The sequence below is a fragment of the Zootoca vivipara genome, chromosome 12 (genome assembly GCF_965207765.1).
Source record: "Zootoca vivipara chromosome 12, rZooViv2.hap1.1, whole genome shotgun sequence".
NCBI classification, from domain to species: Eukaryota; Metazoa; Chordata; class Lepidosauria; order Squamata; family Lacertidae; genus Zootoca; species Zootoca vivipara.
The window spans coordinates 11,428,777-11,443,852 of record NC_142595.1 but is presented as its reverse complement, the minus strand read 5'-3'; the positions used below and the strand labels follow the sequence as shown (position 1 = coordinate 11,443,852).

Sequence of the window (15,076 nt, the reverse complement as noted above, 5' to 3'; positions counted from 1 at the left end):
CCATTTCATAATACACAAAGAAGGTTGTGATCCTTGTTCAAGTTGCTGGATGTTTGCTGCTTCTACAGATACAGTACTGCAAACAAAATGTTTCTAAATAGATGTTCATCACATCTGCAAATGTTTGCAAGACCACTTTAATTCTGGAGTGGTTAAGTTCAGTGCGGTAAATGATAGTGAAAACTCTTTCTTTTTCAAACATTCCTTTATTTAACCCAATGTTTTCATTGTAGATACTGCAGGAGAAGAGGCTGGGTGAGATCCACATTAATCATGTCCGTTCCACAAACTAGTACGTCCAAAGGGAAAGTGATGCTTAAAGAATACGGTGGACGTAAAATCGAGACGGAGCATATTTTCAAATGGATAACAGCCCATGCAGCTTCCCGGATCAAAACCATCTTCAAATCGGAACACTTGAAGGAAGAATGGAACAAAAGTTATCAGTATAGGGTGAAAATATACCTGTTTGCAAAGTTAGACCAGCCTCCAGCTTTCTTCTCTGCACTAAGTGTAAAGTTTACTGGCAGAGTTGAGTTTATTTTTGTGAATGTAGAAAACTGGGACAACAAGAGTCACATAGCAGAGATGGGCATCTATAAGACACCATCCTACATACTTAGAACTCCCGAAGGAATTTACAGGTATGGGAATAATACTGGTGAATTTATTTCCCTCCGTGCCATGGACTCCTTCTTGCGTTCCTTACAGCCAGAAGTTAATGATTTATTTGTTTTAAGCCTGGTATTAGTTAACTTAATGGCTTGGATGGACCTATTTATCACTCAGGGTGCTACTATCAAGCGCTTCGTTGTTCTTATAAGCACTTTAGGGACCTATAATTCTCTACTAATTATTTCTTGGCTACCAGTCTTGGGTTTTTTGCAGTTACCTTATTTAGACAGTTTCTATGAATACAGTTTAAAACTCTTCCGGTATTCAAATACAACAGCCCTAGCCTCATGGGTGAGAGCTGATTGGATATTTTATTCTTCTCACCCCGCCTTGTTCCTCAGCACTTACCTTGGTCATGGGTTATTAATAGATTATTTTGAGAAAAAGAGAAGGCACAATAACAGCGACGAAGTAAATGAAAATAACCTAGAGTGGTTATCTAGCCTTTGGGACTGGTACACTAGCTATCTGTTCCACCCTATCACTTCGTTTCAGCGCTTCCCCTTTGAATCCGATTGGGATGAAGACCCAGATCTGTTCCTTGAGCGCTTAGCTTTCCCCGATTTATGGCTCCACCCCCTGATACCAACCGATTACATTAGAAACTTGCCCGTGTGGCGATTTAAATGTGCCGGCGGGCATTCCGAAGAAGAGATGATGGAGCTCTCTCAAAGCGAAAGCGAGTCGGATAGCGAATGCAAAGGTGCCTCGAGAAGCGGCCGGGCGGTACCTGAGGACGAGCAAAGCGCCCTTCAGAGCCCTCGCGAAGGGGAGCCCTCATGCAATGGCAAGACCTGTTCGTGTGCCAAAGCCATGTCAAATGGCTCGCAAAGCTCTACAGAAGATACGGAGCCCGATTGGTCTGTTTGGCCTGCTGGTATGTTGCACTCTACGGAATGTGTCGTGTGTCTAGAGAATTTCAGAAACGGATGCTTGCTAATGGGTTTACCATGCGGCCATGTCTTTCACCAGAATTGCATTGTGATGTGGCTGGCCGGGGGGCGGCACTGCTGCCCAGTTTGTAGATGGGCCTCTTACAAGAAAAAGAAGCCATATACGCATCAGCAGCTGTTGTCAAACCATAGCCCGTCTTAGGTGTGTGCTGATAACGTCCTTTGTAACCTTCCTACATATTTACTGCTTGCCATTTAAATGTTAGTCACAAAACAGACCTTGTGGTTTTAAAGTTTTAGTTTAAATGTTAGTGCAGTGAAGTAAAAATAAACATGATGCTAATGTCGACAGAATCATTTGGTTGCCTTGTGTGTTGAAATAATGAATACGTATTGTACAATGACACCTTTCCTTTTACAGCATTTGGAAGTTTTAAAAAGTTAACATTTTTCATTTGCTTTTTTTGTAAGCACAAAAATCATATATATTTGTCAACAAAAGTATATTTCAGGAAATGTTTTAACATGACGGGATAGGATATGGGTGAACATGGAAATTTTAACATACAATAATTGTTTTATTTAAATGTTTCTTCTTTTAGAGTTTGTTCAGCACACCTTTGTTGAATAATGTATGGTCTGTGAGAATACATTTAAAAACAAATCCATGAAAATAAATTATTTTAAAAGAAGGTTAATAATTTGTTCTATTAATCGTTCCAATGGCGGTTTTGTACCTGTGCTTCACTTTGTCTTCCACTCAAATTTTACTTCTTATGCTTGCATCCTACCCTTTCTATAAGAAATTTGGATCTTATTGAGGTTTCTCAGGCAGAATATATCCATGTCCTAAATGCTTCTCGATTTGACTTTCATGTACATCAATAGTGCTTTATTAATTTCAAATATGAAATATAAAAGTTCATCAGCCACTTATATCTATTTATACATTTCTATCCCACCTAATTAGTCATTTGGGCTCTTCTTATTAACATCCATCTGTCTTGAGAGTCAATGAAGTGCGTCTCTGTGGGTGAAGTCAAGCCACTGCATTAGCAGCGCCGAAATGATCTTCTTAGGGTGCAAGCCTGGGCAGTTACACCCCGGGCAAGAAGGTTGTTGCCTACACAACTTATTTATATTTCTTAAGATATGCTTGTTCTATCTCCACTGTGCAGGTTCAAGGCAAAAATGTCTCTGAACAATCCACCATTTTCTCATTATACAGGATATTGGTCAGTGGTCAGTGCTGTGTCATGTCATATTATGCCTCGTGAAACAAATCAGAATAGGTTAGACCTCTCTTTTCAGTTACTGTCCTTTTGAAAGGCTCCAATCTGTCATGTGAATGCCATTTGCCTAGCACGGGGCTAAAATGCAAATTTCAAATGGGCTATTGGTTACGTAGTTGAATAGGGGGGGAATCACCATAGCTGCCAAGTTTTCCCTTTTCTCGCGAGGAAGCCTATTCAGCATAAGGGAAAATCCCTTAAAAAAAGGGATAACTTGGCAGCTATGGAAATCACAGTTGAACAAGAACCAAAAAAACAAAAAAAACCAAGTCAAATCTGGTGAATATAATTCAAAACTATCCAAGTGCCAATATTATCCTCAAAAGCAAAATTCTGAAATAATCAATTGCTTGTCCTGTCCCTATTTTAATAACGAGTGATACTTTTATTTTCTCTGCTACGTTATGTGTCTTGTACCAGCTTATGAACCTGAAACTACCATACTGCCTCCATTTATCTGGGACCAAGTCCCACGAAACACGCTGGGGCTTATATCTGAGTACACGCGTAAGTGTCACATAGGTACTTAATGAGGTCTGAACTGGTGCTCGTGCGCTCTCCTACTTTGGAGCATTTTAAGCAGAGGTTGGATGGCCACCTGTCAGGGATGATCTAACACAGAGTCCTGCATCGCTCGGGGTTGGACTAGATGACCCTTAGGGGAACCTTCCAACTCGAGTCTATAATTCTGTTCTATGTCAGTGGGCAGCGTGGCTGCCTCCGGCTGCGGGGAGCGGCTTCGATCAGCTGTCTGTCACTTGCGAGCAACCAACCAGGAATCAGATCGGGGCTTCCGCGTCCCTAAGCTCCGGCCTCCCGCCCTGAACCAGCCTTTCCCGGCCTCAGGTCCCCGGATGTTGCTGGCCTACAACTCCCATCCCCGAACAGCCGGTCACCGCTAGCAAGGGATCATGGGAGTTGTAGTCGTTGGTTGAGGAAAGGTCGCCTTGGCGTCTCTGGTGCGCACCACTTCCTTGTTTCCTTGGGAGAGGGCCGGAAGCAGGAAGTAGCGCGTGGATGGGAGGACTAGGTGCCGCTGGCCGGAGATGGGGCTGTTCGGGAAGACCCAGGAGAAGCCGCCCAAAGAGCTGGTAAAGGCCGCTTGGAGGGAGGGAGAGGCTGGGAGAAGGGGCCGACTTTGGGAATAGGGCGCCCTGAGCGAGGACAAAGTTTGGCCTCTATCCTACTAAATATTTCTTATTTCCACAATAATTCCTTTTGGTACAGTTTATAAATATGGACATTATTATTATTAGTCCCCTCGGCGCCTTGTGAGGGAGCCTCCCGCACACTCCCGAAACCCGGCGCTGCTGGGATGAGCCGAGGCAGGAGTTAAATTTTTTAAATAAGAATTCATAATAAGAATTTATTATTTAGACCCCGCGCATCTGGCTGGGTTTCCCCACCCACTATTCATTTATTACGTTCACATGTCACCTTTATATTCGAAGGAGCTGAAGGTGTGGTGTACGTGGTTCTCCTCCCCATTTCACCCCCGCAACAATCCTGTGAAGTAGGTCAGGCTAAGAGATGGTGACTGGCTTCCAAGGAGCTTCATGGGCCGGGTGGGGATTCGAACCCTGCTCTCCCAGGTCCTTGCCCGACGAGGCTCTCAGTCTTAACCATTACACCACACTGGGGGGAAGCTGGGGTTTGGATGGGCGTAGTGGGTTTGCACCTGCCTGACTGGTCGGTTGAGTAGCTGACACTCCCTCCTGCAGGGCTGGGCATCAAGCCCCATGTTGAGGAAGGGCTTGCCGGATTCACGGAACTGCAGAATTGGAAGGGATCCTGGCGGGGTTGGGGTCATCCAACCCAACCCCCTTGCAATGCAGGAATCTCAGCTAATTTCCAGTCCCACATGGCAGAAAACAGAGGGCAAGCCCCACTGAAATCAAAGGAGCTTCAGCTAGTCTTAAGCAGATGTGGTTAGGATGTCACTGTTAAGTCATTATCAACTGAAGTCCCATTGATTTCAATGGGTCTTCTCTAAGGATGACTGCCTGCTGTTCCCAGATGCTAAAAGCAACAGATTCAGCTTCTCACCACTTGGCACTGCAGTAGGTTGGGTTTTTATAGGATGTGGAAGTTTGGGCATTCCAGATTAAAATATAAGAGCCCCGCTGGGACAGAACAAAGGTCCATCTAGTGCAGCATCCTGATTGAAGGCAATAGCTCTCTTCCACTGATGCTTCTCAGCAGTTGGTACAAACATATGTGTGTGTGTGTGTTTAATTTTTTATCTATAAGTCGCCTTGAGTCCGTGTCAAGGAAAAAGGCAAGGTGCAAATAAATAATGACAATAATAAGGTGCACAGGAGGAATGGCAGAATCCATGCAACCTGGGAGAAGCGTGAAGGGAAGGATCCTCAGTCATCCCACCCCATATTGCCAGGTTAACTGGAGAGCTCAGAAAGAATACATATCCTTAGTTGTCTTCTAACATGTTTAGAAGAACCTATTGAAGTGAACCTGTTGAAATTAGTGGGCATGGCTAACAGGGGTCCATTAGTTACAGTGGGTCTACTGTGAGTAAACGTTAGTTGAATACAGCCACAAATGTGTTGATAATTCCAAATTTCTTCAAGTAATGTTTCACATCTACATTAGGCTCACCATATACAGAGTTGCTCATTTGCCTTTATTAAAATCCTCTCTCAGGTTGTCTGTCAGTAATGTGTATGTGTCAGTTAGTTTGACTAATGGACTAATAATCGAAAGCCCTGGCCCACAGATACTTGTTCTCAGGAACCAGCTACATGTTCGCAGCTTTATATCAGGATCTATGGGCATGATCAATACTATCAGTTGCCCTGGATTCAATGACCCCTATCCAAACAGCACTGATCATTAGGTTGGTGCTACCCAACTAGCTGAGCCACATCTGCAACCTCTGGGCAGGACACAGTTTCAGATCTCCTGTCTTTCTTTTTCAGGTCAATGAGTGGTCACTGAAGATACGAAAAGAAATGAGGGTGATTGATAGACAGATTAGAGGTCTGTATTCTCTTGGGTTTTCTCTGAATTGCTCTTCTTTCAGATACCCCAAATAAACACCAGTAAGGTTTTACCTGCCCCCTCCCCAATATTTTATTCAAGTTGGCACTCCTGGACCCAGCAGTGCAAAAGCAGCACTCAAAGTGTGCTGGCTATTTATCAGGCAGCCCATGGTGGCTTCTGCACTGACCACTAAATTCATCTGCAAGGGATGAGAAGATGTACACTGGTACCTCTACTTACAAACGCAATCCGTTTCGGGGTGCCGTTCGCACCCTGAAAAGTCCATAAGTAGAAGGCCGCTACAAAAGTATTGTATATTCAATAGTATAAAGGTAAAGGGACCCCTGACCATTAGGTCCAGTCGTGACCGACTCTGGGGTTGTGCGCTCATCTCGCATTATTGGCCGAGGGAGCCGGCGTACAGCTTCCTGGTCATGTGGCCAGCATGACAAAGCTGCTTCTGGCAAACCAGAGCAGCACATGGAAACGCCGTTTACCTTCCCGCTGTAGCGGTTCCTATTTATCTACTTGCATTTTGATGTGCTTTCGAACTGCTAGGTTGGCAGGAGCTGGGACCAAGCAACGGGAGCTCACCCCGTCACAGGGATTTGAACTGCTGACCTTCTGATCAGCAAGCCCTAGGCTCAGTGGTTTAACCCACAGCGCCACCTGGGTCCCTATTAACAGTCAATAGTATATTGACTGTTAAAACCCCATATCAGTCGTTTTTATTGCTTATGTAGAGAATTACGCAGAATTTCTGGTTTAATACGCTGGCTGTTTGCCATAATAAACATTGACTGACTGAATGCCGCTACTGTGCGTGCGCGAAGCGTGATAGCGTGCTTGTGTGCGAAGCACGCAGATCGCTTTTGCGCATGCACAAAGCTGCGTGCGCGGGGCGAACCCAGAAGTAAACACTTCCAGGTTTGCCGCGTTCGTAACCTGAAAAGCCGTAACGTGAAGCAAACGTAACATGAGGTATTACTGTACCAGCATATCATGCTTGTTCTTTACTTGGGAAATATGGGGGGGGGGCTTATATCAAGAGAAAACATCAGTCAAAGCAGTGTTTGTATGCGGGATCTGAACATCAGTTTAAAGTTCATGTGGGATAGGCCTTATGCAGCTGTTGTTTTGAGCTCATGGGGGCCCTAATTGGTTTCTTGGTGATTCCGTTACATTTCCTTGGAACTGGCAATGAGGGAGCAAGCTTTGAGATTTCAGTCCAGGCACCCCCTGCCAGAAATACTCAGGGCACCATCCTCTAGAAAGTTCTCCTGTGCAAGCCCCTTTGAAATGAATGCCAGCTGTACCGTCACTTAGCTCCCATTCATTGGAGTGACACTTTTGCAGGGGAATTTCTTGGTGGCCCTTTGTATAGAACAGGCATCCCCAAATTGCAGCGCTCCAAATGTTTTGGCCTACAACTCCCATGATCCCTAGCTAAGAGGACCAGTGGTCGGGGATGATGGGAATTGTAGTCCAAAACATCTGGAGGGCCGAAGTTTGGGGATGCCTGGTATAGAAGGTTTTTAGTTAACTGGGCTTGAAATATTTAAAATGGAAGCAGCTGCCAGAGGGAACCTTTACACAAGGCCACATCTATAACAAGTTATCAGAGCCTTTTGAGAAGGAAATGTAGACGAAGTTGTCGTAACTTTCCCCCAATGGTTGCTAACGCATCATTAGCATGGTTTACTAGTACAGTCGTACCTTGGTTCTCGAATGCCTTAGTACTTGTACACTTTGGCTCCCGAATGCCGAAAACCCGGGAGTAAGTGTTCCGGTTTTCGAACGCTTTTCATCCGCCGCAGCTTCTGCTTGAGTGCAGGAATTTCCTGCAGCCAATCAGAAGCCGTGACTTGGTTTTTGAACATTTCGGAAATCGAACCGACTTCCGGAACAGATTATGTTCAACTGTAGTTACTTGAATGATGCTCTACCAACAAATCATCTTTCTAAGAGCGCTTCCTCTTCAGTTGAATTCCTCCCATCACTCAGTGCAAGCAAGTGTACTGTGGGTTATTCATTGTTTGAGATTTGTAATAAAATAAAATTTAAAAATGCCATTTTCTACCCCAAGCTGTTCACTGGCAGGAATATTTGTCAGCAACTGGTGCTGAGTATATTATACTAAGATTGGGACTTACACCTGGCAGGTAGGAAATACTGACCGGTTTACAATCCAAGACATAGTTTACTCAGAGGTTTGGAGCTGCCATTTGAGGTCAAGGACAAGACCTCACTCCTTGGGAAGTAAGGTGGTCAGCTACCAAATTTTGGTTGGCCTCTGTAATCTGCCCCAGATGAGAGCAGACAATATATGCATGTTCTCAGAGCCTCCCAAACATTGTCTTTTGTTCAGAGAGGTCTTATTAAGTCCGTGGCTGCTAGTATAGGGGGACTGAGATGACAGGTGAGTCCCATTGTTTCTCTCCTATGTATTATTAACACGCCAAGGAAAATCACGGCTCATTTTTTAAGCCCCGAGATTCCGCCATTGCCATTTACTCTTGTTTGCACTGTCTCCTAAATGTAGATATTCAGCGAGAAGAGGAAAAGGTAAAAAGATCCATCAAAGATGCTGCCAAAAAGGGTCAGAAAGACGTTTGCGTGGTCCTGGCAAAGGAGATGATTCGTTCACGGAAAGCTGTGAGCAAACTCTACGCCTCCAAAGCCCACATGAATTCAGTGCTGATGGGGATGAAGAATCAGCTGGGTAAGGAACTGGGCTTCCAAGGCAGCACCTGTCATGGTGGAACAAAATGGTTACTTATCGTATTTTTCGCTCCATAGGACGCACCTGAGCATAGGACGCACCTAGTTTTTAGAGGAGGAAAACAAGAATACAAATATTTTGCTTTCGTGAATTGTCCTAGGCATAGCAGCCAACTCCAAGACGCCTAGGTGCCTTTGCCCCCCCCCCATTAAATATTTGAGGAAGCTTCTTTTGCAAAGGGGGAAAGCTCCATTTTTTTGAGGATCAGCTCAAAATTGTGCAGCTTTTTTTGCAAATGGGAAAACCCCCGTTTTTGTGGGGGAGGGGGAGTCAGCTCACAGTTGTGCATCTTTTTTGCAAAGGGGAAAAGCTCCATTTTTGAGGATCAGCTCAAAGTTGTTGAGCTTACCTTGCAAAGGGGGAAAATCCTGTTTTTATGGGGTTCAACTCACTGTTCTGAGTTTCTCTAGGAAAGGAAAGGGAGCCATTTCTACAGTTTCCAGACAGATAATCTAATCAGCCAGTCACATGTCGCTGGGGAAACAAGTAGCCTCCCTCTGCAGACAACAATTGAGGCCTGGGCAAGGGGCCTGGGCGAGGTCGGGAAGGGAGCTAGCTCCCTTATCTCCCTCCCCGATCTCTTGCAATCAGCTGCTGAGTGGGTCCTTTCAACACTCTCTTTCCCTCTTGTTAGCCTTTAGCTCTTAAAAAAATATTCAGCTCCAGGGACCACACATACACTCCATAAGACGCACAAACATTTCCTCTTACTTTTTAGGAGGAAAAAAGTGTGTCTTATGGAGCGAAAAATACAGTAAATTTCTCTTCCACCAAATCACACAGGCAACTGAATTCTCTCTCTCTCTTTCATCTTATTCTTTTGGTAGTGCTCTAACCACATGAAAGGGTAGCAATAATAATAATAATAATAATAAATTGTATTTGTACCCCGCCCTCCCCAGCCAAAGCCAGGCTCAGAGCGGCTAAAATCATACAAATAACAGAGTATACATAAAAACAGGCATCAATTAATTAAAATACATCTTAAAATTAATTCAGACAAATTAAAAGCTGGAGAAATGGCAGTTATCATCTTAAGATTGAGAGCGGTTAATACTTGCCAGGACCAGCTGTTTTCATATAAGGACCTGTGAACAGGCTGGGAGGCCTCCTTCACACTTGTTCTTATACAGTGGTACCTCATGTTGCGTACGGGATCCGTTCCAGAGCCCCGTACGCAACATGAAGTGCCTGCGCATGTGCAGAGCACAATTCGGCGCTTCTGCACATGACATCATTTGCCGCGTCTGCACGTGCACAAACCACGGAACCCGGAAGTAACCCGTTCTGGTACTTCTGGGTTCGGCGCGTACGTTTCCTGTGTCGTACGCAACCCACAGCATTCATAACAAGAGGTATGACTATACAAAGGAAAATAGGTCAGACTGCCCCCTGGCCAAAGGCCTGGTGGAACTTCTCCGTCCTGCGGAAAGATGTCAAATCCCACAGGGCCCTAGTCTCTTGTAGGAGAGCGTTCCACCAGGCCGGGGCCATGGCCGAAAAGGTCCTGGTTCTTGTTGAGGCCAGTCTCATTTCCCTGGGGCCTGGGATCTTTAGAGTGTTGTTTGCAGACCGTAAGGTCCTTTGTGGGGCATACCAGAGAAGGCGGTCCCATAGGTACAAGGGTCCTAGGCCGTATAGGGCTTTAAAGGTTTGAACCAGCACCTTAAACCTGATCCTGTACTCCACTGGGAGCCAGTGCAGCTGGTATAGCACTGGATGAATGTGATCCCGCGGCGAGGACCCCATAAGGAGTCTCACTGCAGCATTCTGCACCCACTGGAGTTTCTGGGTCAGCTTCAAGGGCAGCCCCACGTAGAGTGAGTTACAATAGTCAAGCATGGAGGTGACCGTTGCATGGATCACAGTGGCAAGGTCAGGGCGAGAGAGGTAAGGGACCAACTGCTTAGCACGGCACAGATGGAAAAATGCCACCTTTGTCGTAGCTGTAACCTGCGCCTCCATAGAAAGGCGTCGAAGATTACACCCAAACTCTTGACAGAAGGCGCTGGCACTAACTGCACCCACGCAAGCGATGGGAGCTGGCAGTGGGTTAGGAAATACCCATGCAATAGGCCTTGTCCACCAAGCTGTGTTACTCAGCTATATTCCCCTGCAGCATAGGCACACACACACACACACACACACACACACACACACACACCTTGCAGAAGCTCTTCCCACAGTGCATGTGCAAAGGGGGCCTTGGACAAACATTTATCCAGAATGCTCCCACCTCAAGCAATCCGTTCTGAAGCTGAGCTGTGGTGCAATGCCTGCAACAATATTTCTCTCGCATAGAAAACTGTGGAATAAAATGACGCTTGGAAATAAGAGGCTTTGAACCTCGTTAGACCAAATGAGCATAAAAGGATCAAGGGTCAATAATACAGAAAGAAAGAGAAGACTGTTGTGAAGACTGTAGGACTAAACAATTCACACCATAGATTTATGTTTATGCTGGGCTGTAGCAAAGGTCAGCAATGTTTAAATAAAGAAGCAAGTTGTAGGAAAGCACATCTATCTTCTTTCTGCATGATAGCAGTATGCAACCCAGGACTTCTCCTTTAGAAAAGTGCTCTTCCAAAAGGCTTGGTTTCCTTCCACCTTGCTACACATTTGAGGTCTGCGGAGCTTTGGAAGGTAACTAAGGTTTTGTAGAGGACGAGCAATTTGGTGGCATTCTGTGTGAGCCTCAACTCGTAGGTTATGTCACTCCAAATAAGCCAAGAGCTGGGGAGGCAAACCACGAGCTCAGGTTTGCATGCAATGCTAGGCCATCCATGGCTTGGCTCTGGCGGCAGCAGGACCAGGGTGGAGCGAAGTGGCTGTGATCTTTTGCTCCAGGCACCCAGCTGCTTCCTCATTCTTGCAGCGTTATGTACAAAGAAAGCCACCATTGGATACAGTGTCATGTGATATTGCCGCATTGTGATTTAATCACCACAGGTTTTTTGTTTTTACAAAAATCAAGCGGCCTGGGAAGGATTTGTATACCTGAAAGCAAGATAATAATAATAATGTCCCAAGCAAGATCCTGGGCCAGATAATCCTTGATGTAACATTGCAGTCCTCTGAGCACATCCTTATCCTAGAAAATCTTTGGGGGTCTTTTTCAGAAGCGGAAAGGAAAATAACGCCCTGCTCTTTATGAACACTCTTATTGTTGGGTTTTTATAAGTTATCAAGGGTTGAGAGAAAAGATGGACTTCTTGTAATCTTAGGTACCCTCAACTTCCCTCTGAATTGAATAGGAACCTTGATCTGGTGGCAGGGAACTGCCCAAGCTGATGTTCTGCTGGTCTGAATTTGATCTAAAGTCTTCCACGCCTTCTCTTGGCAGCTGTCCTGAGAGTGGCTGGCTCATTACAAAAGAGCTCAGAAGTAATGAAAGCCATGCAAAACTTAGTAAAGATCCCTGAAATCCAGGCTACAATGCGGGAATTGTCCAAAGAAATGATGAAGGTAAGATTACTCTCTTAATTCTTTTTTGTATGATCTGGCTGTGTAAAAGTGTAGCAAGGAAAGCAGCCTAGCATGTAAGATAGTACCTGCTTCAGATCATTGTTACCCTGTTGCCTTGTTTGTTGATATCCTGGCTCCCTTCTGCCTTCCCTTTGCCAGATGAGGCCACTTGAACATCAGTCCGAAGGAGAACAGTTGTCAAACTCTCTGGATTTATTTATTTTTTTAGCTTCATGCAGTTGTTTGTTGGGACAGTCCAAGCTGTGGCTGAAAACTAGGGCCCAATTTCCAGGTCTACAAGTGTATGATCCTGGTCTGTTGTTGTTGTTTAGTCGTTTAGTCGTGTCCGACTCTTCGTGACCCCATGGACCATAGCACGCCAGGCACTCCTGTCTTGCACTGCCTCCCGCAGTTTGGTCAAACTCATGTTCGTAGCTTCGAGAACACTGTCCAACCATCTTGTCCTCTGTCGTCCCCTTCTCCTAGTGACCTCCATCTTGTCTGGTCTGTATATACAAATAACTTGATCTTCCAGCAACTACAGGTGAAACTCGGAAAATTAGAATATCGAAAAGTGCATTCATTTCAGTAATGCAACTTATTATTTTTTATTTTTCTTTTAAGTTTTACAATTGCTTTCTTTTGTAAAAATCACAAACAAATAGTTACAATAATACAAAAATAAACATCGCTATTACATTTCATTAATTACAGTCCATTTATAATTGACCCGCCTAACGACAAATAATTACAATTACAACAAATAAAGGCTTGACATATCTTGCTTTGCATGTCATGCATCTATCTCATATATTGGCTTCACCTTTTAAGTTGCATTACTGAAATAAATGCACTTTTCGTCAGTATTCTCATTTTCCGAGTTTCACCTCTACATTTTCTTTAGGCAGGTATTATCGAAGACATGCTGGAGGATACTTTTGAAGGTATGGAAGACCAAGAAGAGATGGAAGAGGAAGCAGAAATGGAGATTGACAAAATTTTGTTTGACATTACAGCTGGTGAGTGGAAGTGTGCACGAGTGTCTGTATGGCACGTATGTGCCATATCCTACTTTTTATTGTTGGCAAAGTTGGCCATCTTCATTTGCAGCGTCAGCTCTCCTGTAATATTAAATGGAAGCTTGACTCTGAACAGGTGTTGCTGTGCAAATGAGACCCTGGAGTCTACAAGGGTTATATGCCACAGCTTTTAAGCATTCTCTTGAGTCTGTGTTATGTTTCAGAAAGTGAAGTTAAATGGCTGTTTCATCTTCTGGTTCTCCCATCTAGTCCAGTGGTGGGGAACCTCCAAACCATGGGCCTAACTAGGCTAGGCAGCAGTCCAAATTTCGCTCACAAGGCTGTTTTCCAGACATCATATATGTTGGGGAGGGGGGTAGACAAAGAACTGGCAGCAAAGAAACAATTGGGAACCTTGAAGTGCACTCCCAATGGTTCCTTGGCCAGCACGGCCTGTATTTGTACTGCCTTCCCAAAGCTGAGCAAGTGGGCCCCTGGACTTTGGGAAGGAGACAGGGTCCTAGAGTCCCCCTGTCTCCTTCCCAAACCCTAGTTAGCACTTTCCCAGCTTTTGGAAGGAGATGGGAGGACCCTACCAGAGCCTTGTGCCCCCTTCCCAAAGCCCAGCGCCTTGCTTACCCAACTTTGGGAAGGCAGCATGGGGGTTGAGTTGGGGGATGTCAAATGTTGGCCTTACTCTCCCCCCGCACGACAATACCATGTGCTGCCCGTGGGTTCCAGGTTGAAGTGCTCTTGTGGCCCACTTGGTATGAAAAGTTGGACCGCCCTGAATATCCTTGGCAAAGTTTTATGGTGGACAGGATGATGAAGAAGCTTAATCTGGTTCTGCTGCCATGGCTGATCAATGTCAGCTAGGGTTGGGTCTTCCGCAGTCCTGTCCTTTAACAGTAGTGGAGACTATTGAAACAACCTACTGCTGAAGACTGGCAGGTCCACATGGTTGACTAAGAGGGAATCTGCTGTTTCTGGCCAGTTCTATTAGATGCCTTGCTCAGCCTCTGGACTGAGGGAATGGCCTGAGTGGTTGATAACCATCATGCCTGAATGCTCCCTGGTTCTCCAGAGAGCTCAGAGCAGGCTTCTTCAAGCTCGGCCCTCCAGATGTTTTTGAGACTACAATTCCCATCATCCCTGACCGACTGGTCCTGCTAGCTAGGGATCAAGGGAGTTGTAGGCCAAAAACATCTGGAGGGCCAAGGTTGAGGAAGCCTGGCTCAGAGCAACGAAAAAGCAGAGCCCGTTTTAGGGACTCCGTCATGACGACACAGAAACCTCACTTTCTCCCTGTCGTTGTGTCATTCAGAACTGTCAAGCAAGCAGAGTTGTTCTAAGGGGAGCAGGACCATTCATATTTTGCTCCTTGGGGAAGGTGATGAAGCCCTGTCAGTGGTTTCTGTGACTTATTTGCAGTTTGTGAGTGCAATTGCTCACACCTGATCCCACCCTGCTTAGAATTCTGGGATAGTTCCGGGTTGAGCCTTTATATTTTGGCGCTTCTTTTTCAACTGCGAGTCTGCTTTGCCTTTTCTTGCAGGAGCCTTGGGTAAAGCGCCCGGCAAAGTCACCGACGCCCTTCCAGAACATGAGCCCGAAGGGGCTACAGCAGCTGTTGTTGATGAAGATGAAGAAGAAGATATTGAAGCAATGCAGTCGCGGTTAGCTACTCTCCGTAGCTAAATGTAGACTGGCAGTGCAGTTTGGTGCATTTTGCCACAGGCTGTCCTGTCATGCCTTTTAAGAGTGCAAAACCTCATGCAAAAGTCTTTCCTGTATATATTCCTATATCTATTTTTTGTGGGTTTGCCTTCAGAGATATTATTTTTAACTTTACTGTCAACCTATGCCCAACACTAAACCGCTCTTGGGGAATGGAGAGGGGATGGCATATGTATTCTCAAACAAAAATAAAAATAAAAACACTTTGAACGA

The 15,076-nt window shown here is 45.2% G+C and overlaps 1 protein-coding gene across 5 annotated transcripts in view; it reads left to right on the top strand.

The window, feature by feature from the left end:
* The window catches only part of LOC118094891 (charged multivesicular body protein 3), a 31,031-nt gene extending 15,955 nt beyond the window's left edge, over nt 1-15,076 (top strand). For 3 of the 5 annotated variants that reach the window (XM_035135634.3, XM_088655912.1, XM_035135633.3), the window contains exon 5: nt 234-2,260. In XM_035135634.3, coding sequence (XP_034991525.2) covers nt 234-1,770 — 1,537 coding nt within the window. In that variant the 3' untranslated portion in view covers nt 1,771-2,260. Of the gene's footprint in view, nt 1-233; nt 2,261-3,868; nt 3,952-5,796; nt 5,858-8,402; nt 8,583-11,985; nt 12,108-13,011; nt 13,127-14,681 lie in introns of those variants that run through there. The other 2 variants (XM_035135636.3, XM_035135637.3) reach the window with 2 other exon arrangements.